The sequence below is a fragment of the Poecilia mexicana genome, unplaced genomic scaffold, assembly GCF_051168715.1.
Source record: "Poecilia mexicana isolate PSO_F unplaced genomic scaffold, ASM5116871v1 scaffold_8, whole genome shotgun sequence".
NCBI classification, from domain to species: Eukaryota; Metazoa; Chordata; class Actinopteri; order Cyprinodontiformes; family Poeciliidae; genus Poecilia; species Poecilia mexicana.
The window spans coordinates 2,869,638-2,894,662 of NW_028263377.1; the positions used below are offsets into that span (position 1 = coordinate 2,869,638).

The 25,025-nt window shown below is 38.4% G+C and overlaps 1 protein-coding gene and 1 long non-coding RNA gene across 3 annotated transcripts; one reads left to right on the forward strand and one right to left on the reverse strand.

Annotated features, from left to right (window-relative positions):
• Positions 1 to 1,579: 1,579 nt before the first annotated feature.
• LOC106934366 (uncharacterized) lies at positions 1,580 to 2,758 on the reverse strand. The gene is made up of 2 exons (XR_015764056.1): positions 2,623 to 2,758; positions 1,580 to 2,199 (listed from the first exon to the last, which is right to left on the reverse strand). It is a non-coding gene; the product is annotated as an uncharacterized LOC106934366 (long non-coding RNA).
• Positions 2,664 to 25,025, forward strand: hoxb3a (homeobox B3a). 2 transcript variants are annotated; one of them, XM_015014196.2, is made up of 3 exons: positions 2,664 to 2,783; positions 18,226 to 18,920; positions 21,770 to 25,025. In XM_015014196.2, exons 2-3 carry the CDS (start codon positions 18,347 to 18,349, stop codon positions 22,624 to 22,626), a joined length of 1,431 nt encoding a protein of 476 aa, XP_014869682.1. In that variant the 5' UTR covers positions 2,664 to 2,783; positions 18,226 to 18,346; the 3' UTR covers positions 22,627 to 25,025. The 2 variants fall into 2 exon arrangements, with proteins under 2 accessions (XP_014869682.1, XP_014869679.1); XM_015014193.2 differs by lacking the exon at positions 2,664 to 2,783 and adding an exon at positions 14,196 to 15,164.

Here is a 25,025-nt window from a genome sequence, read left to right on the forward strand (position 1 = left end):
CATATTATATCACATATTGGTGGTTTCACTGCTACTTTGCGCAGGCGGCAAAAATGAACGTTATAACTTACTTTTCTTAAATTAGATAACGTCTATTTGCTATACATGGGATGCCGTTTAAGTATTTGGACAATTGAAATTATATCCAGGTAAATAACCAATATTTACACAAAAGAATAGAGTACATGTCAAGTTTTTGTAATAACTGCCGACGAACAAAGCAGGTTTGCAAAAGGTTTATGCAAAAATTGTTTGACAGTATTTGGGACGTTAAGGTTTTCGACTGCGCCTGTCTGCATGTTATGGTCAACTCAAAGAAATACTTATAAACTAGGATATATTTCATTCACAAAACAACAAAAATACAGTCAGAGGATGTAGAGCATTCAAACTGTAGTGCAGCAAAATTAATCTAAAACACAAAAGTCCAATAAAAGTAATCGGAATGGTGTTAAATGTCTGCCAAGCCTTCTGCTGCAGACAAAACTAGTTTAACTGAGTCTAGAATCAACAACAAAGATATAAAATAATATAGTAATAGAAATTATAGAAAGTCTTAAAACATAAAATCACAATGCGCTTCGGTTCTAAATCTGCAGCCCTCTGAATAAAAAAAAAGGATATTTAAGATGGAGCACAGGTTATCATGGTCCAACATGCCTTTGTTATTATTTTTAATTCGTATTATACTTAATAATAATAATAATAATAATAATAATAATAATAATAATAATAATAATAATAATAATAATAATAATAATAGTAATTATTATTATTATTATTATTATTATTATTATTATTATTATTATTATTAATAATAGTAATTATTATTATTATTATTATTATTATTATTATTATTATTATTATTATTATCCAGTCCTTTACTCCACGCGCCAGTAGGCTACCTCCCCTAATTCTCCTTTGCGAGGAAAAAACTCTCCCTTTCGAAATGAATCAAAATGAAGCTTCTCTGGTAATTTATAATCTTCTTAGCGACGGCACTGACTCAGAGCTCGTAAAACCAAAGCAACGGGGCTGAATGAAGAGCCATACAGAAAACCCCTTTTATCGGTCCCAGTCTGAGAAAGCCTGGGAATCACGAACTGGAGCCATTTGATCCGGAAATGTTTCCAATAGGAGGGTAACATGCCAGGGCTGTATCTTTCTTTCTTTCTTTCTTTCTTTCTTTCTTTCTTTCTTTCTTTCTTTCTTTCTTTCTTTCTTTCTTTCTTTCTTTCTTTCTTTCTTTCTTTCTTTCTTTCTTTTCCTTTACACAATGTCTTTTGTCCTTTCACTTTCTCCTACTTCTGCCATCCTCTCTAGATTTTCTGTGTAGGTGTGTGTCGCTGTGCGAGCGTGTCAGACGGCATGGCAAAAGGCCTGCCAGTACGCGTGGGCAGATATTAACACAAGCAAAAGGACGCATTGGGAATTCAAAGCCAAGTCCACGTCGTAAAGATTCAGTTGATCTACAAATATTTGCTATTAACAGCAGCATGACACCGTCCGCTCAAACCCACATAGAGATAACCTTTAATTTAAACAAAATAAAAAAGTAAAAAATAAGTGAAAATTGTAATGAAATTTAAACTGAAGCTCTTTATTTACGCAATTTGTGGTTTTAACTGTAATTTTTCGGTACCCAGTGCGCCTGGAAGACATGTTTACAGGAAGTACAAAAGCTGAACCCATTGAAACAAACATCTGCCTAAAAAGGTTGATGGTTTTTTCCGTCTTGGGTCTTGTCTCAACCATCTTTCCCTGTGATCGGGCTCAATTTGCCGCCATATAGCAGCAGTTTTCCGGGGGTCTTTGTGCAGATGGACACGCAGCTTGCCATGAACCATCCTAACATCAGAGGAGCACCTCCACTACCCCTCCAGAATCTTCATTCTCTCTCTCCTGCTCTAGGAGTCCTCGTCAGGATCACTTCACGCTGCCGAGCCGCCAGTAGCGAATCATACAAAGGGAAAAACGAACATGTTTTGTGGTTTCCTCAGATAGCTGGACAGAAGACAGGGGAACAGTACCAGAAAGGATAGCGCGATTGTACGTCACTCATCTGGGAAACAATACAGACTGATCACTGATCACCGGAGGCTCCTCTTGCGTCACTCTCCAATATCGCTCGCTGTCATTTAGTGTGGGTCCTTCTAGGGTCGCTCTGCACCTCGAACCCTTGCCGTTGGATCGTCAATACTGTAATCAAAGAAAAAAGACTAAAGAAAATGAAAAGGTTCGTCACTGGTCGCTGTGCTGGTCAGGCACCGAGCCGAATATGTGGAGCATTCTGCAGCACACTGATAAGTGGGGGTGGGGAGAGACCGCGCGCCATGTCTCTATTTTTCTTTATTTTTCTTAGGTAAGGAAGTACCACATATCGAACAGTTCTCATGAGCTTGTGTGCCGCTGGTACGCTCCGATGTTGCGAATTTATTGGAAGCCTTGCGAATTAATGTCTCCTCCCAAACACTGCAGGCAAAAAATAACTTCTTGAGACTTGAGAGAGAGGTGCTTTAGTGTCTGTAACGGACGATGGTACGGCTGGAAATCAGGTTTAACTGCTAATTGTCTGATTGTGATAAGCAGCGAGCAAAAAGCAAAGTTTGCGTAAATACGCACCAGCGGTTTGGGGGGAAAAAATGCTACGTCCAAGTAAAAGAAAGATTGATTGTTCATCGTAGCTGGAGTGGATGTTGTCCACTGGTGTCCAAAGCGGTTGTTTTCCAGAGGGGTAAGGCATCAGCAGAAGATCCGGTAGGACACAAACAGACATAAAGCAGGTAAGATCTGCTACAACCTTTCTTCCGTTCTGTGTCCTCATCCCACGCTCCGTAGCCCGTCACATCATGGATTATCTGTTGTGTAAACGTGAATAGTGTTTCTCCCTGTTCGAGATATTCATGGACTGCACTTGCTTGCAGACCAGGACGGAAAAATGTGTGTGTGTGTGTGTGTGTGTGTGTGTGTGTGTGTGTGTGTGTGTGTGTGTGTGTGTGTGTGTGTGTGTGGGTGGGAGGGTGTGTGTGTGTGTGTAGGTGTGTGTGTGTGTGTGTGTCTAGGTGGGTGGGTGTGCGAGAGCACATGTGCCTCAGAATGGGAAGACTAACAGACAGGGAGTCAAAAAAGGGCGCCACACATTGCTCCCTTTGCTTCCTTCCTCATTTTAAAAGGAGGTTACTGCAGTACGACGAAAGCTTTGGACAGGGAGGTGCTGTGGTATGTGTGGGAGCTTGTGAAAGAGAGTGACTGAGATGAAAAGGATAGGGACCTGATGGCTCAGTGCAATGAAAGAAGATGCATGTTTGGCCAGTTGTGATTTATGATAGTGTGAATGGATTGCTCACTCAACAAGCCTCCCCCTTAGCCCCCAGCTCATTCTTTCTTGCTTTTCTTACTCACATGTCCTTTCCTGATCCCAACAAATGGCAAATTCAAGAAAAAGAAACTCCACTAATTTCCCGTTGAATATGACCTAAGATGAACAAATTGTAGAATAAAATAGTAATGGATAATACAATGCAAGATAAGATTTTTGTGAAATACTTTAAGGTTGTTCCGTAACAACTTACCCCTTCATGTACTTGTTGTGGTCAGACCCATCAGTCCCCAGGGTTGTTCATATTGTTCCACCAACTCACTACCAGGTTATGATTAGTTTATAATATTCTGTCAAAGCTGGACATTTCAATGTTGAATTTTCTTTTTATTGAAATAAGTAGATGTAGGTTGAAGTTAGATACCTTCAAGCAGTAATTATGCAGCTTCTACAAATACAAATATATAGAAAAGCAACCAATTATGATGCTTTTGAACTTTACAATTTTCAATAGATTCTGAATGAATCTATTGGTATGAATCTCTTCATACCAGGAAGAAGTGGCTGATGTTTGTAATTGAAGCAATTCAATTACAAACATCAGCCACTTCTGATGTTTGTAAAACACATTTGTGTTTTATGACAGGGACAGCGATTTGAAAAAAGAAGAGAATTTTTGTCTGAAATTGTAAATGTTGAAATGTCAAACAGTATGGAAAACATTTAGTCTGATCTTGTATGATCTGTGGAACATGCTATTCTACAAAGAGGTAAAAAAAATATTCAGAGAAGGATTACGCTTTATTTGACAGTCTTGACTTTCAGAGAGGACTAGACATTTAAAGCAATTAAAATCTATGCCCTTTACCACTATAGCTAGTTGTGACTTTGTAATTATTTCTGATTAAACTGGTCAAAAACAAAGAATAGTTAAGAACAATTGCTAAATATGGTTTCCATCATCTTAAGTAGCTTTTGTACATCTGATCTGCCAACCTGCTTGACCTCGGTGGGTTCTACTCGATGTCACATAGAAATTTTAAAATCTTAAACAAGCCACAGCAACTCCTTGAATTTTGTGATTTAATTGATTTTTCATACATCACTGACAAACTATTGGCAAAACATAATCAGAGTAAAATTGAGACAAGGACGCCTGACACTATTGCGCTGTGTGATAGCTGACAGGTCTGCCTGGGATCCATACAGCTTCTGTCTTCTGCAGTAACAAACTGAATAGTAGACTGGTTTGATTCTGGGACAAGGACCCTGATTATGTTTCAGAAGCTTGAAAGAGGAGAACCTGACAGGATCCAGGCTCTTCAATAACAAGCCAAGAAAATCCAGGTTTAGGTCACTTAGATCTGTTCTGCAAGAGAAATGATACAATAAGGCAAAACATTATTTCCAGGAGCCTATTGCTTCTAAAAAGCCACATGTCCAAAATGGTCATTTAAGCACATACATTAAACAAGTTTTATAACTATTATGCCTGAAAGATGTCAAAGCTTTAGAGACAACTAGATGCATGCAACACAGTGAGACTCTTTTTATTATTAACAGGATCAGGAGTCACAGTTTGGATGCAGAACTCACTCTGTCACATCCTTCTTCCCTTATAAGGTTAGACTATTTAACGGAATGACCAAAGTTAGCAAAATCTCCTTTCAAATATCCTATTAATTATTTTTTTTACAGTAATATTAGAAAATTGGAAAATAATAATAACTCTTCTCTCCACCACAAAACACACATGGATAAGCAAGCAGTCACATTTATTGCTGTCGATTCTGTGTTCAACAGAATTGTTTTGCTTGGCACTTTTTTGGCCCAGGAGCAAAAAGTGCAATTTGACCCCTGGACAAATCCCCTTCCCCCTCTGATGATGTCCAGCTTCCTTTGAGATTGTAGTTAAAGATTAGCATCTCTTATAAAGATTAACTCTCTGTCATGCTGACAGCATGAGTTTTTGGTTCAGGACTGTTTTACCTAAGGCCAAGCTCTCAGTGAACAGAGGAAACCAGGAACACAGAAAGGTTCCACATGGGTGGATAATCAGAAATAAGATGGAAGATAATGAAACAAAATGGCTCAGATACTTCTTGGAGAATGAGGCTTTTAAAGAGTAGAGCTGCTGTAAACTATGAACAAACAGAAAAAAATTGAAAAGGAAAAAGTTTTTATCAGACATATGACAAAGGAATAAAGCAAAAGCATCTGTAGAATACAAACAAATTCCCAGAATAAATAAATATATATATATATTTTTTTTTTTTTTTTTTTTTTTTTACTGGTATGTGTTTATTTTGATGTGAATAAAGAGTTGTAATCAATCCATCCATCCATTATCCAACACGTTTATCCCTAGTGGGGTGGAGAGGCCTGCTGGTGCCCATCTCCAGCGGTTACCAGGCGAGAGGTGGGTTGCCCTGACAGGTCACCAGTCCATTTCTCACCACCAAATACATGTGTTTTTCAAAACATTTTAAAAGTTTAAATGTATTTTTTAAAAATCTGTAGACAACTTTAGCTTAAAAAATATTTCAAAGTAGATTTTTACTCACAATAAATGTAGTCCCGTGACAACTGATGGCCACAGTAAAACAGAAGGTGAATCCTTTTGGCAGAATCTAAGTACGCAACCCCCCCACTCACCTCTCAAGATGGAGGAAAATGATTGATTTAAAATTAATTTGTTTTCTTGTTCTACAAGTTTAAAAAAGTCTGAAAACATAAGGAGTGAATGTAGATTAATTTGAATGCAGTCTCTTTTCAGAGCAGATGCTGCTATTGAAAAGTAGAGCTGATGTTGAAATGTCATCCACCTGAAGCTGGTTGGGGGGCAGAAACTACACTGCAGTGTTAAACATGTCGAAGCTTGTCCATTTGGTGTTGATGATGATGAGGCTGCATAACAAACAGACCTTTTTCCACTTTAAACAACACAAATCATGCTGTTTGAAGTGTTTGTAAAATGTAGGGGTTTTAGAATGTCTGCTGGTGAATGGTAGTTGGTCTTAAAGACTTCAAAGATCAGGTCCACCTTCATTAAACTGTGATGTAATATCAGATTAGGCACATTTGGATACAGGACGTTTGTAAACTCTCCAGAAAAACCCTTCTATAAGAGGGATTATTTATTTGTAAATCAGACAAACATATACATGGTCAACAATAAGGACAGCAGAAAAGGGTTTCCCTAAAATATAAAGTTTTATTAAAAAAAAAAAAACAAAGCAAGGAAAGAAAGATAGAAACATAATTCATATTTAGCGTGCAAAGGACAAATAAAATTATTATTAGTTTGTTAAACTACAATAAAGATGTAGCTGCATCCATCAAGGCAGGTGATGAACTAAGCCTTCAAAAATGAAAAATGCAGCGGATTGAACAGGAGGCGCTAAAAATAAAACCTCTGATAGCTGCGGACGCAGCAAAGCTGTTTTGCGGGAGTTGGGCGGGGCGAAGATAGTTAGTCTGCTGTCTGCCAGTTGTAAATGATTTTATTAGCCTACATGTAAATAGTTTAGAGCAGTGGTTCCCAAACTTTTTCACCTGGGCCCCCCCAGGTTGTTACCAAACATTTTCTGCCCTCCCCCCTCCATGGATTACAAATAGCTGCCTTTTTGAACGACGTTTGTGGGGGGTGGGGGGAATGTACGTAGCCGAACATTGACAACAACATCAGTAGCCTAAAGGCTACTTGTTAAGCTTAAGGTGATGTGATATTATGATATTAGCTAGTCATCTTTTAGCTAGCTACCTTTCCACCTGCATCCAACAGCTTTACTCAACTCAGTCGGTTAGTTTGGGGGAAAAACTGTGAAAGGTTTTTTGCGTTTTGCTGCCATGATTCTAACACACCTGCGTAGCTCTGCACAGCAGCAGCAGGTCTCCTTCACTGCCGCATAGGTGTAAACCCAGCGCGAGAGTCTTCTTCTTCTTCTTCTTCTTCTTCTTCTTCTTCTTCTTCTTCTTCGGTTGGCAAACAACTTATAGGTGCATTACCGCCACCTTCCAGACTGGAGTATAGATGAGATATCCTACCACTATAATCTGCCCATAATACCCGACTTCCTAAGAAAACTAAAAATGCTGTTAAATTCCTCAGACGATTTTTGCAGCAAATTTTTAATATCTAATTTATTTTTATTTCTATTTAACTCTCTGATTAACACCCCTCTTTCCCAAATATACTTATTACATTCTAGAAAAATATGCTGCACTGTCTCTGACTCTCCACAATAACTACACAAACATGTACTATGTTTATTAATTATTTTCAAAGTACTATTTAGCCCCGTATGTCCAAACCTTAATCTGGATATAACATCCTCTTCTTTTTTATTCCTATTACCTTCCCTACATTCCCCTTCTTTTTTTGAATGCTATAAAATCTTGCTTTTTCTTCTCTATCCCATAGTTCCTGCCATTTCTTTTTAATATATATATTTTACTTATACTTTTGACCTCATTTTTGCTTATTTTGATATTAACCTCAACATTATCCCTTTTTGCTGCACTCTTAGCAAATTTATCCGCCAACTCATTTTCTACTATTCCATTGTGAGCAGGAATCCAAATTAACTTAACCTGGGATCCATATTTTTTATTTCTAAAAATTTATTGATTAATATCCAATATGATATCTTGTATTATTTCTGAATTCTGTTCTAAAATACTTATTAATGCACTACTTGAATCTGAACAAATCAATATTTCATTCTTTCTTGTTTCCTCACTCCATTCTAGAGCCATTAATAGCTCACCCGTGTAAACTGTCAATCTATCTGTTACTCTTTTATTTTTCATAATATTTAAGTCCGGAATTATAAATGCTATTCCAATTTTATCATTTAACAATTTAGAAGCATCTGTACATACTTGTAAATACTCAGCATATTCTTTATTTATATACCTTTCCACCTCTTTTTTTTCTATTTGTCTGCCTTTTCCCAATAAGCTTAAATCATCTTCAGCTTTTCCACTTAACCAAGGTGGAGTATCAGGAATACTCACCACAGGACTAATTAAATAATGATTTATTCCTATCTCACTTATCTCATTATTAATAATCCATCCAAATACTATTCATTTTTTTATTTTTAACTTTTTCTTGACAAGGTTGTAACATAACATTTGGAGGATAATTTTCCTTATGTCCTTTAACATTTGCCCAATAATTTATGGCTAGTTGTTTTCTTCTGAACTCTAGTGGCATCTCACCCATTTCAACTTGTAAAGGTGATACTGGGGTTGTTTTCATTGCTCCGCAACGAATTCTTAAAGCCTGATGCTCGAGCGTCGTAGCGCTCATGTTGCGTTTAAAGGCGGCTCTGAAAAACAAGTTACCACATGTTAACAACGGATTAAACAGTTTTAACTGCTGATAAAAGTGACAGAGGGCACAGATATGGGAAGTGCAGAAGCACCTACTGTATCAAATTGACATAGGAATAACAGAGAGTTGGCCATTCTAAGGTAATTCATTCAGAAGGCTTCTCGCCCCCGCCCCCCACCCTGCAATGGCACGGCGTCCTCCCTAGGGGGCGCCCCCCACAGTTTGGGAACCTCTGGCTTAGAGGAAGCTAGAATAATGTATTCTTGCCTACGTTGTCAAGGTGACATGCGCAGTAGAGTGGCTGCTGACGCAGCGTGACGTCGACTGATAATCCCTCTATATCGATAATGATTATTATTGTTTTAATTTGAAAACAAATGCTACAGAAATAGCTTCTCATTTGTAGCTACATAAAGTTTAACTTCATTTACAATTCTGTTTCTCAGAAAGCATAGAGACAACTGTGTTGATATTCTGATGTTGTTTTCATCTGGTCACTGATATGTGAACTGTATGATGCATGATGTATTTATTGTCTTATCTGCCATTGCAGGGGGCGGGGGGAAGCCGTCTGAATGAATTACCTTAGATTAAAATAGTTTACACTTTTAAACTAGAATAGCACTCTGTTGCTCAACAGAACAAATTCAATGACAGTTTTCAGAATGACAGATTTGGTCTACTTAGGCTGTGTGAGCATTATGATATATTTTAAGGTCACTCTAAGGTCACTCTATTTAACTGAAAACTAAAAGTTATTTATATGTAACTAAAAAAACAAGGCCATGAAATGTAAGTCAACAGTCAAGATGATTACCTGATTTGTGCCAAACAAAGACTATGAAGAAATCTAACAGCTATTTGCTACCATCCCATGAGTTATGCACAGAGAGTTACGTTGTGCTAGTAGCAAGAAAGGCCAACTGTTGGTGTCCATAAAACATGCTTTCAACAGCTTCACAGGGACAGAGTGAGTATTAAGAAGAGGATGGACAAACAACAGTAACAACTTGCATTTCATCACAAATCTCACTTTAAGGATAACACAGAGGTCTACTTTGAAACTTAAACATTTTATTTTCAAAACGTCACGTACTAAAATTTCAAATAAGCAGATGGCTAGTGGATGTCAACATGGCTGCCTCAGCTTTCTTTCCTATTTTACTACATCAACTCAGTCAGTCAAGACCTATAAAGTATTTTCCTTTCTTTTTCTGAATAAACAATAATAGCAAACATTAAGGAAATTGCAAGAATTTTTTTTATTTAGATTTTTTAAAAAACTTTTCTGAAAATGGATTTGATCATTGGATTTACTAATGGTGCTCTTTGTCAATTATCTGGTAGCTAAATAAATACTTCAGCATGGGAATGATAACTTTCTATGTTGAGTAATCTGTTTGCTACATGACACTAATGCTGTGAGCCACTGACTGTAGGTTTAGTTCATTTTAATTTATGTATATACCAGCAGTTCACACAAAGCCTGTTTTCCCTATGAACAGGTTCAATTTTCAGTTCAATTCAATTTTATGTATATAGCACCGATCCAAGACAAATATCAAGTCACATGTCTCAGGTCCAATTCATATCCAGTTCTACACAATTCAGATCTGGTTACAATTAATTTTAATAAAGTGAAAATAAGAGCTATTCAAATTCAAATACAGATTCATTAACAAGAGGAGTCTGTATATTATGAAATATTTATCAGTCAAAACAGTTTTCAATTTCTAAAAAAATGAAAAGTTTTGAATTAGTATTAGACTTTTAGATAGTGAAACAAGAATTCAGCCTTTGCCATGGAAACATTGCTTGAGGATAAGTTTTATATATGTTTTGATGAGACATGTGGACTGAAATAATTGGAATATAGTTTGCTTAAGGGAGGAAAACGTGTCCACCTCTCTAATGAAACTGACAGAAGATACAATAGATAAAACAGCAGAGTCTACTATGGTCACAATTGCAAAAGAAATAATGATTAAAAATGCTTTTTTGTTTTTAATAGTTTAATGCTGTGACATAGTTTGAGATTTCCCATAAATTTCACTGCAATCTAATCCTGCTGTGCTCTCATTTAATCAACAAACCTTGGTGTTGTGATACACCTGCAGACTCTCCTTGTTAAACCTTTAGCTCTTTTGACCTGTGAACTGCACCTTGTTACAGCCTATCTGAAAATCTCACACACTCTTCCCAGGAGCTTCTTCTTGAGCTCAAATTTTCACTCCTCGGCAGTTCTGGGGGGCCCTCATTGTCTCAGCCTGCAAGCTAGCTGGCTAAGCTTGTCAGTCCCTGCATCAGTTTCTGGGCAACTTTAGACTAGTTCACTCTTGCTCAGTAGCTCCAGAGAGGCTGAGAGGAGGGGGAACACCTACTGCTGGTGCTGAGATGGGGATGGACCTCAGCCAGTGCTGTATGTGAGTGCCTGCATGGAAACCATTTGAAAGCAGCAGAGGCAGCAGAGCTGGTAGTGTTGCTGGAGTATACTGGTTCAGAGGTTGGGGGATTTTTTGCTTTTGATTTATGTTTGGTAAAAGTTGACAGGAGTAGAAACAAAAACAAAATAATTTAATATCATGAGCTGTATGGAGCTCTTCCATGTGGTTATGGATGTTTTTATTTGCTTTTGTGTGTGTGTGTGTGTGTGTGTGTGTGTGTGTGTGTGTGTGTGTGTGTGTGTGTGTAGGTGTGTGTGTGTGAGTAGAGTGCTTATGAAACCTACAGGACTTACATGCAACAGCTAATACAACACTAAGTTCTGTTGTTGTTGTCTATGACTGAAGCTGCAGTTATTTATGGGCTGCAGAGTAGAAACAGTTGCTTAATATTTGTACTGTTGCTTTTCCAGACAGTTTGTGCTCTCAGTAAAAGAGATATTTTATGCCATGAATCTTAAAGTTTTCATTACATTTCTTTCTTTCTTTCTTTCTTTCTTTCTTTCTTTCTTTCTTTCTTTCTTTCTTTCTTTCTTTCTTTCTTTCTTTCTTTCTTTCTTTCTTTCTTTCTTTCCATTTCTAACTAAATTAAGGTAACTTGGCTCTATTTTCGTTTTTTGTATTTGGGATTTGAAATTCGGCTATATTCTATTAGGCCGGTTTAAAACGAGAGGGAAGCGCCTTGAATATAATAGGATGTGTAAAATGATTACCAGGATCAATAGCAGCTCATATAACTCCCAGCCAAGCTTCATCCTCCCCTCTGCCGCTCTTTGCTTTTATTCCGGGAGTAATTTAAAGGTCAGTAGCCTACCTGTCTGGGGTGTTTCTGTTCCAAACATTCGATCGACTACATGAGGTCAGTGCTAAAGATCGGATTTTACAGACTTTTTAACTGCATATTTTCCCTTTCCCCCTTCTATTACGGCTCCATCCTCTTTCTCCTCAGTCTCCTCAACTTTTGTTCCTCGAAGCTTTCTGGGAGTGATTTTCTCGATTAAAATATCAAAATAAAGGAATCGTCCGGTGAGTGCAGATGTTTTCAATTATTTATATGGGGGAAGAGGAGAACTTATTTGTTTTCTTTGACCTGAGGGTCACAGAAAAAAGAATTATTAATAAAGAATCATTATTATTATTATTATTATTATTATTATTATTATTATTATTATTATTATTATTATTATTATTATTATTATCAAATATTATTAACGTAGTTATTTCGAAAAATATGTTTTATAATTATTATTATTATTATTATTATTATTATTAAAAAGGGGGCTTTGGGGGCACAGCTGATAGCATGTGAACGAATTGTAATAGTGATCCAGCTAAAAGAAGGTCAGGCAACCGCGGGTCCAGGGAGCAGGAAACAGTCAGCTCCTCATGTGACAGACGGTTATAAAATATGTCTTTCATAAATGCTGGATGCACTGTAACAATGCGTAAAATCACCTTTCTCCACGCCCAGCTTGTTCTTTTCTTTTTGTTTCCGAAAACGAATGAAAATAGAACAAGAAAAGAAGTAAAAATGTTATTTAGAAACTCTGCACAGACTTGCATAAAAACAGACTGAAAGTCACAATAAAAGTATGAGTGTTTATGACCAGAAGAGTCAGAGTAATTTCCTGTGACCCACATGAGTGGGATCCCATGCAGTCGGATGAAAAATGTCGATTTCCACAAGGAACTGACTAGCGGTTCTGGAAGCCAAGATTCAGGACTCCATCCTAAACACAACCCGTTGACACATGTCTGCCATCGACAGGAAAATAAAAAATAAAAAATCACGGACTGCATTTTACAAGTAAATGCAGTCAACTTGTAATCCGATAAGCTAATTTCCCCATATATTGCAGTCTTCCCACACCACTCAGACACTGAAATAAAAAATAGCTTACTAAGGACTTGGTAAATGAATAACTCGTTTCTTCCCCCAGTCGTAGTGAGCAGGTCCTTGAGTCCATGGAAATGCTGCTTTAAAAGAAAAGTTGCAAACGGGCACATTCCAAGCTCCTACCTTCTACCCACACCGAGCCCGTCCTCTCATTTAAGCAGCCAGCAGCCGCTGCTATCTGTTTTAAAGTCGGGCCGTTTACACACAAGCAAACACGCACACACTCTGTTGGGTGCGAGGGACCTCATAAATCTTACGTAGCTATAAACGACAGCGGTAGCGTCCTGAATAATACAAATAGAGAGCAGGCAAGTTGAGGGAGAGAGATGGAGCTGCTGCTGGGCTGGGAAAAAAGATCGCAGAAGACTTTGTTTTCGTTCGGTTTGAACGTCTTCACCTCCATACAGACGTGTGTTTTTTTTTCTTTTCTTGTAAAATCACAATTTCAGGGTGATATTTAAAATACATCTATCTGTATGCTTGGAACGAACAATTTCAGTTTGTTGGTTTGTTGAGTCGAGCTTGAAGGAAGATTATCTGGATATAAATTGGATATTGTGCCGTGAAAAATGTTTTAGGATAAGCGACCAAGAATTCCTAAATGTTTTGGTGATTTAAGAACAATTTGAATTACTTTTCTTTACTTTTCACAATTATTGTGTTAACTTTACTTTTCTCGTTCTACTTGTATTGCTTATGTATAAGTTATGGTACGGTAGCACTATTTTTTATTTTCAGTACAACTTTGTGACTCATCATAACACTAAAAGGTTACAAAGTAGAGCATCATGTGCCACATATTTCCAGGTCATTGCGCACTGAAACTGAGCTCACCAAGCGATCTAAGAGATTCTGATAGTAGGGTTGTAGTAGGGCCTACTACAGTAATGAAAATGAATGAAATCATATCATTATTATGTAATTGTTCTCGGGTAATCCTAGGTGATGACCAAGTTTGAAACATGACTGAGTGGCGGCAGGGGAAAGTTTGTTTTAAACCGGCTGTTAAGAGATGCTACGGGAAAGTAAAAATGATTAATTTCCGAGTCGTGTGCCAGAGTCACAACTGTGTAACTGTCAGCTGTAACGTGTGTAAATTGTAAAACGTCATCAGAAGTTATGGTGCCGACAAGAAAGTAACCCAAGCAAGGAAGTGTGGTTAGAGAGGCAGCATCTAAATGCGCGTATTCTTTCCATGCAGCTCGTTAGCATAATTTGTGACTGACGTTTGATGAGGGAGTCATTGCGCCCATGCGTCCAAGTCCCTTTATTTTGTTTCTGTCTTGAGTGTTGTTGGTGCCTATTCGTGCGTTTTGTTAACACAAAACTAAAACATCAGAATGCATGAAGAATCAGGAGCAATAGCTCTGTTTGAAGGCTGTGTTGGCTCATGCTCTTAGCCGTGTACACCAGACATCCCTGCTGCCTACCGGAGACCGACGCCGTAAAACCCAGAAAAGGACGTTTAAAGAAGGAGAGACTTCAAGATCAAAGAGATAAACGAGTGGAACAAAATATAAAGAACGCAGATAAACACCCAAAATGCCATGGGGTAACAATGTGTTTCTCAGAGGTTGTATTGCTGGTTGACTGACTGACTGACTGACTGACTGTCTGGTTCGCTGGCTGGCTGCTTGTACAGAGGCTAAGAAGAGAGAAATTTGAGGCCATTGTTTTCAGCTCGAAGCGGTGAAGGTAGCGTTGGTGCCGGGGCGGAGGGTGGCGGTGGAGGGGGCGGGGGGCGCGAGCAGGCAGCAGTAGACTCCCGGTAAGCTCGATCAGCTCATGGGCTAGCTAACCCGAACATAGCCTGCAAATTGCGAGTGTTCATAAATCCTCTTCACCGCCCATTGACGACTCGAAGCCAGTTGTCGCTCCCACTTGACAGCCGCTCGGGGTGCCCGATCTGCCTGACGCGTTGTGCTGCTGCCGCTGGTCCAGGAGACTGTGTTGTTGTGGCGAGAGGCTGCGCTAGTTTGCAGCCTGCACCGGAGAAGTCGCGGGTTGGGGAGAGGAGGCAGGCATGAGGACAGCAAAGCTACCGGCTTTATAGTTAATTCGATTATTTCTTATTGATACTGATCAAATGGAATCTTTGTGAGGACGTATGATGCGGCGTTGCTGTGTCCGTTCCGGAATGGACCGGGACTGCCGGTGCTAAGGAAGGTAAGATACATCACTGGCAGTCCGTCATACATAAAGTGAACCCAAACTGAAAATCTAGCAGTTGAATTTAGGCTATCTTTCCCGGCTGTTGGCTTTGTGAGCGGCGGGTGGCTGGCTCAGTGATTTATGGGCCGTATGACTTGAATCCTGGTTCAAGAAGAGTTCACAATGCTTTTAGCTGCTGGACCTAGCAATCCCCTTCTTCACTCGGTCGTCCATCTCTGTCCTCTCTTCTGCTTCTCCTTTTTATTTTGTGGAGCTAACCCATATATTTATGCAAAGCAATGTAGACCATTTTTCTGTTCTTACTTCATGCTTTGTCCGTCAGCATTAATGTGATCATCACCATGCTAATAGGCCTGTTGTTTATTTATATATATATATATATATATATATATATATATATATATATATATATATATATATATATATATATGTGTGTGTGTGTGTGTGTGTGTGTGTGTGTGTGTGTGTGTGTGTGTGTGTGTGTGTGTGTGTGTGTGTGTGTGAGTGTCTGTGTTTACCAACAATATCACTTTAGTCGTTTATAAATGCTTTGTGGATATATCTAAATTCTTAACAATAATGACTCTTATGAGGCCAGTTGTTTCGTGTTCTTGTTTTCCTCTGTCCCCCTGTGTCTCTGTTAATGGAGTAAAGAAAAAGCAACGTGGACTGTCCAAGTTAATGGATTCTCTTTCTGTCTCCCACCCTGCATGGCTCTTCGTGGCAGGCGCCATTTGTAATTTTATATCCCGGGATAAAACACAGACACTGGACACCAAGGCCGACTTCCACCTTCTCTGCCTCTTTCTCTTTCTTCAGTTGTTGTTTCGGAGGCTGTGTCAGGAGCCTGTAGATCGATTATTCAGAGAGACATCTGGCAAAGTTAGTGATTGTATTAAGCTGTAGTCCTACATGCCAAGGGCAGAGGCATTACGTGTCGAGTTAATGGCGAAACACCGTTATGATTTAATAACATATTCCTCCCACACTGTTTGCCACGGCCTCTCTCTGCATCTATTCCCCTCTCTCTCTCCTAGGGACTATTCCTCAGAGTAAATAATTAGGATTCCAGCTTGTCTGCTTGAAAGATAAATGGCTGACATGTGTGATGTACTGAGAACTGGAGGACGGCTGGAAAAGAAAGAAAACAAAGATGAGCCTAATTTCAAGAAAATATTACAGTATTTACAATAATTACAGTAGATATTTTAGGTAGGACAGCTGATAGGTTTACAAAAGCGTACCGATGTTAGATTTAGTCAGGCTTTCTCCGGTTTGATTTTTGAGACATTTAGCACGATGTGGAAATTCGAGGACATAGTTTGTCAAATGCTTATTCACTACTTATTTGATAAATAAGTAGTGCAGTTCATATATATATATATATATATATATATATATATATATATATATATATATATATATATATATATATATATATATATATATATATATATATATATATATACACATTATTATAGTACATACGTTTAAAAATAGTTATTATTATTATTATTATTATTATTATTATTATTATTATTATTATTATTATATACTTATTATTGTATAATTAAATCACTTAAAAAAACATGAAATCTCAAAGACAAAAAAGGAAAATTACGGAAATGCCCTGACTGAGTTGTTGAGCCTCTTTGCTTTATCATTTCCCCTGTAGACGTTTCATCTCATGGGAAGTAATGAACGCCAGCTGCTCTGTCCCGCTTGACGAGCAACTTCTGTATATTCTGGCCTTTTCAGCCATGAGCGCAGAGAGTTCATCCTGCTGTTGTTTCACCTCAAACATTATTTGAGACCAACATCTATCTATCTATCTATCTATCTATCTATCTATCTATCTATCTATCTATCTATCTATCTATCTATCTATCTATCTATCTATCTATCTATCTATCTATCTATCTATCTATCTATCTATCTATCTATCTATCTGTCTGTCTGTCTGTCTGTCTGTCTGTCTGTCTGTCTGTCTGTCTGTCTGTCTGTCTGTCTGTCTGTCTGTCTGTCTGTCTGTCTGTCTAAAATAAAATTTGTTAAAATAAAACAAACAAACAAACAAACAAACAAAACATTTCCGGGCGTGAATTAACATATATGCAATTTTTAAATTTGGTACCGTCCGTATTTTCACTATCTGCACAAGAAAATAAAATACAATTATAAAAATCATAAAAAAATAAATTATCTGTGAATAATAAAGATTTTATTTACCCTACACATCTTCCCTGCTCTGGTATAAAAAGCAAAACTATTATCGACGAAAAAAATCTTGATTGTTATTGGACTTCAACGTTCGCTTGTACAGAAAAAAACGCGGCGAGTGATGATGAGCGGAATCAGAGGCGCGGGCAGAATTCAGTAAATCACACATGGAAGGCCAACACAGACAGGCTCGGGCAGGCGGGGTTGACAGAAGTAGGCTGCCTTCATCAGTCATAAAACATAATGTACATACAGGCTAACGCTCTACATTCAGTGAAACGTTCTGGATTCAGTTTTTAATAAAAAAATAATGTAGACAGAAATAACAATTAATATGGTAATTTTCGCACATTCCAGTGAGGATTTGGATTTGATTTCTAAATTTGGAGGCATCGCCAATGTTTCTGAATTACATAATTAAATTATAAAATAAGAAAATGAGTAATGTATAAATGGTAACAACACGTTTTTTCTGTACCCATGCTAGAAAACCATATTACAATTTGTGAATAAGTTAAAGCTGAAATTCTAATGACTCCAGTGAGTAAAATTTCTGTTCAAAGTAAACATTAGCGTAGGTGTGTGTGTGTGTGGGGGGGGGGTGTGTGTGTGTGTGTGTGTGTGTACAGAGAGAGAGCGTACACACAGTTTGCCCTCTTCGTGCCCCCTCCTCGAGAGCATCTGCTGGCTGTGAACTGGGCTCAGAAAGGGTGGGGGAGGGTCAGGTGATGAGGAGAGAAAGGCAGTGGTTTCTATTCATGTCATGCTGCCTTTTATTGGAGGAAGATGGATTTAACTCTGTCATTTCTTTATTCTGTCTTTGCTAACCTTTCAGGTCAGGTTGCAGGGGACCATTGGAGAGACACCGTCACGTGACCCCCGGTACCAAATGGTCTTCCGGCAGTGGTTTTCATTAAGGACCGGAGCAAAAGAAGACGCTGCCATCTCTCTCAGAAATGCAGAAGACAACATACTACGACAACTCCGCAACGCTTTTTGGTGGCTACTCTACCTACCAGGTGCAAGGAACAGCAGCAGCCAATGGCTTTGGGGGCTACGATGCCCCGGTCACAGTGTCCCACCACCAACCTCCTTTCCAGTCCCCAACCCATCTGGATGTGGATTCGTACCAACGCTCCGCCTGCTCTTTGCAGTCACTAGGCAATAATAGTGGCCACCAGCAGCAGCAGCTAGCCAAGACCAAGGAGCTGAATGGCAGCTGCATGCGGCCCAGTTTGCCGCCTGAGCACCACCCAGCCTCCCAGGTGTCCCCTCCACTGCCCCCCAAATCCAGCAATGGTAATGTCACCACTCAGCAGCTGGGGGGCAGTGCTGGGTCTTCTACAGTCTCTAAATCAGGCCCTAATAAGTCATCAAACTCTTCCTCCTCCACATCTTCTTCTACATCATCCAGCTCCTCTTCACTGCCGTCCAACCCAACGCTAGCCAAGCAGATCTTTCCCTGGATGAAGGAGTGTCGGCAAACAACCAAGCAGAAAAACTGTTCACCCAGCAACAACTCCGGCAACGGTGTGTCAGATTATACTTTTTGCTGTCTTTATCGTTTTCCTTTGCCTGATCCAACAAAGTAAATGTAACAGAAACAACATAGTCCACCTTATTTCTGCTATTTATCACCTCTTTCTTTATATCTGTCACTCATCTGTTTATTTGTGTTCCAACTTTCCTCATTCATTAGAATCCTTTTGGCTTCTATCATGTTCTTGTCTTCCCTCTCACCACCCCACTCTTTCAACACCTTGCTTATCAACCTTTTTACCAAGGCTAAAACTCTACAGAATTAAGACAATTTATTGTCTAAATTGAGTTTCTGCATGACAGTTTCTATGGAAACCTCTTTCAGACAGACTCTATGAAACTAATCTGGCAGGGTTTTGTCTGTTGAGTGTTATCTGTAAGGCTACTGTGGGACGTATATACCAGTATAATGTAGCAAATTGTGTGCTGTGTGAATTGATGGGGTAGGGTTAGGGTTAGTCCTTGTCAAAGCATGTTGTTGTTAATGCTAAAAAATGCATTTAAAGCAGTTTTTTCTTAGACATCCCCTTCCAGGTAACCTGATCTCATTCTTTTAACCAAAACAAAAACAATGTTCCACTTCATAAAATTACTGAAAAAGAGTTTATGCCAAATGTACAGTCGTCCAAAAATAATAAATATTATTAGATCTTGAGGACAATTTAAGCAGCTACATAAAATTGTTTTTTTTGCATTTGTTATAAGATGAAGAACATCATATAGCTGAAAGTACTTAATTTATTTTGATGGTGAATAACAGAAAGTTGGGATCACTGGTTAATCAGATCTTGTGTTAAAGTTTTCTTTATTTTTATTAGAGTTGAACATTTTAGAGACTTTTGTTTGTATCACAGAGGAGCTTAATTTATTTGACCAAACAAATGTAAAAGAAATAGATTTTTACTTAGCCTATAACCATTTCAAATAGTTTTTATATAATTTCTGTGGGCAGTTGTGTAAAATTCTAGAGTAGACATAGTTCTGTTATTAAAGTAGAAATACAACTACAGTATGTGGGGGTCAATGTATGTTCGCTAAGTAAAATGCTGCTCAAAAGAAACTTTAATGTTTTTATGTTTGATGCAACATTGCAGTCCAGGTCAGCAGCAGAATAGATTACTTAATAAAAGGCATCTATTTGGTGATTATTTGGAGAGAACAATTAAGACGAAAAGTTTTGTTGTTGAGTTTGTTCTTGTTTTCTTGTCTTTGTTTTTCACCTCCAACAATGGTCACTGAATAAAGATATATTAGTGAAGGCAATGTAAGACTCATTTTTTTGTTTTACAGAAATATAAAATATCTGGAATTTGAAATGCAAGGCCTTATCAAAGGGGAATAATATGAAGTGACTTTGACATCTCTGAAAATATTTGAAACTTAAACTGTTAATGTCATTTAGTTTAGAAAACTAAATGACATAATCAAAATGTGTTTATTCCCCTTAAAAATGACTTATGTTGAATATACTGTTGCATCATGACTGCTGAGACAGTTTATTCTGTCTATTGGTTTTAATAAACTATGCAGTCAATTCAGAGTCAACAGGCAGGAATAGGTTTCATAGGAAGTAAAGAACCAACAGTGTTCAAAGCATGAACTGAGATCCTATTTCTATATGTGTATCATTTTTATTCTCTGCAGGTTTATAGAGTATACCTTTCAAACTGAAACATCCACTTGAATGGTAAAATCAGTAAGAAACTAAATTATGAGTTTAGAAAATAAAAGTAGCCAAAATACTAAAATATAAAAAAAAAACATGAACTCACTTATATGATTTGCTTCTTTCTGCTTGAATATTACGTTTTGCTTTAATGTTTTAGTAATATTATTATTCCAAATCCTCATTTTCAAATGACATCAGTAAGAATAGTTTAAACTGTCCAGTTAAATTTACCAGTAGTTTTAAATGCTACATTGTACTTTTTACATTTACTCAACAGAGCTTGATTGTAGAACTCAATTACACATCTTTTGTTGGAACATCTTGAATTTTAGATTGTAAAGTACTTGTGCAGAAAGGTTCTTAATAAATATTTCTTTTAAGTAAGTTAACTTTAATCTTTTAGTAAAACTCTGTTTACAGGACTGATGAATGAGACCAAATGACAAATCCTCACTAAATCTTTTCAGTAGATCTGTGTTCCGTGTGAAACAGTTAGTCACAGGACTTTAGACACCAACACCGTGTCGTGACACCAGGGGGTACCGGGGGTGTCCCCTGGTACCTGGTGTCCCCAGGTCCCCAAACTTCTGCCTTCAAACAGAAGTTTGAACTGCCTTCTGTTCAGTTCAAACAGAAGGCAATTTTACAATATGGAACACAGAGACTAACATCAAACAATAGTTTGAGTTACACGAGTTACCTGAAACAGAGTTTAGATTTTTTTTTGTCGAGTCCACCTAAGTGTACCAGTTCCCTCTGCTGCAGCTGTTGTTGCTGAGGGGGTTTGTCTCTCCAGCCAAGATGCAATTTAGGTGTTCTCGGCCAGCACCAGCGCTTTCATCTTTTAATAACTGTCACTGTTATGAAGTGTTGACAACTAATATGAAGGGATAATTCAGGCCGCCTGCCCAGACCCCCCTCTGCTTTATTAAGACTCTGGATGCTTCCAATTTCCTCTGGCATGCAGCCTGGATTTATTCTATTATCTTTACATTTACACACTCTTAATTTTTTTTAACTATTACATTTTATAATCCATTGAATTTACTTCCTTTTTCATTTCTCCCTGATAATACATATTTATTTTCAAAAATGTTAATGAACTCTTTTTAATGTGATTTTACACTTCTCAGACCAGCCCAGTGAGTTTAATATGTTTTTCTTTCTGTAGCATCAGGGGGTACTGAGAGCGGCAGCAGTGGGGAGAAGAGTCCTTCTGGAGGTTCGTCTGCATCATCCAAGCGTGCTCGTACAGCGTACACCAGCGCTCAGCTGGTTGAGCTGGAGAAGGAGTTCCACTTCAACAGGTACCTGTGCCGACCCAGGCGTGTGGAGATGGCAAACCTGCTCAATTTGTCCGAACGCCAGATTAAGATCTGGTTCCAGAATCGACGCATGAAGTACAAGAAGGACCAGAAGTCCAAAGGCTTGAGCTCCAGCTCTGGAGGACCATCTCCGGCAGGTTCCCCTCCTCTCACCATGCAGTCCTCTGCCAGCTTCCTGAACTCAATGCATCCAATGGGAGGGGGAGGAGGAGGCCCTACTTATGAGACCCCCTCTTCACCATCCTTTGGAAAGCTCCACCAGGGAGTGTCTTATTCTATGTCCACTGCCTATTCCAATGTTCCTATGAAGGGCTGCCCTCCTCAGAAATACGGTGCCCCAGATCCAGACTATGGTGATCCCCACCACAGCCTAGTACAGGCCAACAATGCTGGCTATGGGACGCCAACAAACATGCAGCCCAGTCCAGTCTACGTTGGGGGTGGCAGCTATGTGGAGCCCATGGCTGGCTCCGGGCCCTCCATGTATGGCCTAAACCACCTGGGCCCTACGCCGCCCCACCACCAATCCATAGACTACAATGGCGCAGGGCCCATGTCAACTACCAACCAGCACCATGTGGGTGGAGGTGGCCCTCAGGGTCCCTGTGACCCACCCACACACCCAACTTACACCGAGCTGTCAGCACACCACACTTCAACTCAGGGCAGAATCCAAGAAGCACCCAAACTCACCCACCTGTAGCAAGTTTGGAACAAAATGACAATGTAGGAATTAGAAAATAACAGAAAATGTAACATGTCATGACTCACTAAAAGACAAACCAAAATGTGGGGACTACACCGCTGCAGTGGGACAATGGGAGGGGTGAAGCAGGACAGAAAGGTGCCATCCAGTGGTTTGTGAAATGCCCTAATATGCAAGAAACAGTGTTAAATGTCACTACCTTCATTACAACAGCATCAAATCTGTTATATTAAGGAGAAACATTCCTTAATGTTTTTGAAAGAACTGTTTGTTTTATTGTAGAAACATAAAACTAAAGGTAAATAAAAATAAAAAAAAAATCAGAGATTTAACTAAGCTTTGGCTGAACATCACTGTGACAATTGGAACCTCATAATATTTTACAGTAAATTGGGAAACAAAACCTATAGTGTTTATTATGTCATCTGGCTTCATATTCAGCATTGAATTAAAATTTTCAATATATTATCTTACCTCTTAAGAATGAGCGTTTACCATCGCAAGAAATATTTCAATATTTCAGTCAGTTATGTTGAGTGTATAAATAAACATCCATGTTCATAGATTTATGATAGGCACTAGTAGATATTTGTAGCAAATTGCAACAATAGTGTAGTGAGCATGGAGTTTAAAAAAGCCTATAATGACAATTTAAGAGGTACACCATGGTTTCAAATTTTCTTTTAATGGCAAAATATCCCCCTAAGAAACATATATACACACAGCTCTCCTGTCTGGTAGATGAAATGGTTGAGATTTTAATGAGCTGTTAATGAGGTGGTTAGATTTATTATGCTGACTTCTCTCCCCTGCAGGCAACACATGTTGTCAGCAGAGCTGAGCTATGTGCTGGGATCTGTCTCTCCATCAGTTAGAACATGAGGCAGAGAAAAATATATGGCTCAAGCTGGCAGCACAGAGCTTCCTTTTAGCCTCTTGTTTTATGAAGCACATCACAACCACTGGACAGCTTTCCAGTCACTGTCTTTTCCCCCTGCAGTACCCATCTCTGTCTGTCTAGACCCAATCATTACTAACCCAATCTCACCTGCTTCCCCCACCCGACATTCCCAGCACACACAAACACATATGCACACATACATATTCATCCATCCTATCACTGTAACAGGGTTAAAGATGAGAGCTTAAAGGCTGAACTAGCTTGAACAGGCACACTCTTGTTCTAAACTACCTTTTGATACAGTCATGTCGGCATACAAACACAGCAACACTAAGCTAACTTCCTCTCACTGACACATGTCCAGAAGCAGCTTTCCAGCTGCTGACATCTCTAGACAAATACAAGAGGGCACATAATCTACAATTCTAGTGTCCTTACTTAGCACATCATTGAGACAGGGTAAAAAAGAAGAGTGGAGAGAACTATTTATTTATGTTTAAAAAAAGTCATTGACATTACCCACCTCACCCACAAACTCCCATCCCACTACATACTTTGGTGGATACCAGTGTGTGAAACCCCATTTCCTCTTGTTTTATTTTGTTCCCACATGTCTTGACTTTTAACATGGAAACAGGGTATATATTTGAACAAAAAAAATGCATGTCCCACATTTCTGAGCATATGTGTAAAACTTATTTTTAAAACAACTGGATTTATTTTTTCATCTGTCAGTGAGTAGATTTTAGAAAATACATGTCAGACACTTCCAACTGTTTAACTCAGTCTCTCCAGTGACTGGGCACTGTGGAATGGTTGAGCCATCCACACTCACTGATAATCAGGAAATAAATCCATCAAGTTGTTTTTAAAAGCTCAAGATTTACTCAAATGCTGTTTTACAGCTGGGCATCATTGTTGCACTTAGAGTTTACATTTTGATGGTTAATGGTTAAAAAAAATAGATAAAATCTTATTTTGAAGACGGAAGGCCGTCCAATCAAAGCGTCTGTCGCTAATGTGTGTTCAATTGAACATTCACATATAAATATTTATTTGTTATAGCCAGTTTAAAAAGAGTTTCTTTTTGTAATAATATTATTTATCCTTTGTGTATTTATATTGAGGAAGAAAATCCTGTAATTTTTTAGTATTTACCTGTAATAAAAAGCAACATTGTGTTTCCTCTTGTCCATGTACTGAAGTTACAATTTCAGTTCTTGTATTTTAGAAGAAAATAGGTAGTTTTTTGTTACTATTACCCTTTTTATGTTATTATCCTTGTACATAAATGTCTTGGCTTGTACAGGGAAAGACAAGTGTTGGGTTTGGATATCCACTCATAGTCTGAAAATAGAAACAACCTATTAGCAGGAAAGACAAAAAAATTCCTTTTGGAGGAAACATTTTTCTGTCCTTTGTAGTTTCTATTTTTATTTCACTGTTGATAAAGTTGTCTGTCAAACAATTCTTTAATAAAATTTTATGTTACACA

What these genes read in the sequence shown, in the direction of transcription:
- hoxb3a (XM_015014196.2), top strand. Translation starts at nt 18,347, where the DNA reads ATGCAGAAGACAACATACTACGACAACTCCGCAACGCTTTTTGGTGGC. An exon ending in CAGCAACAACTCCGGCAACG is followed by an intron (nt 18,921 to 21,769) that starts GTGTGTCAGATT and finishes TTCTTTCTGTAG; the next exon opens with CATCAGGGGGTACTGAGAGC.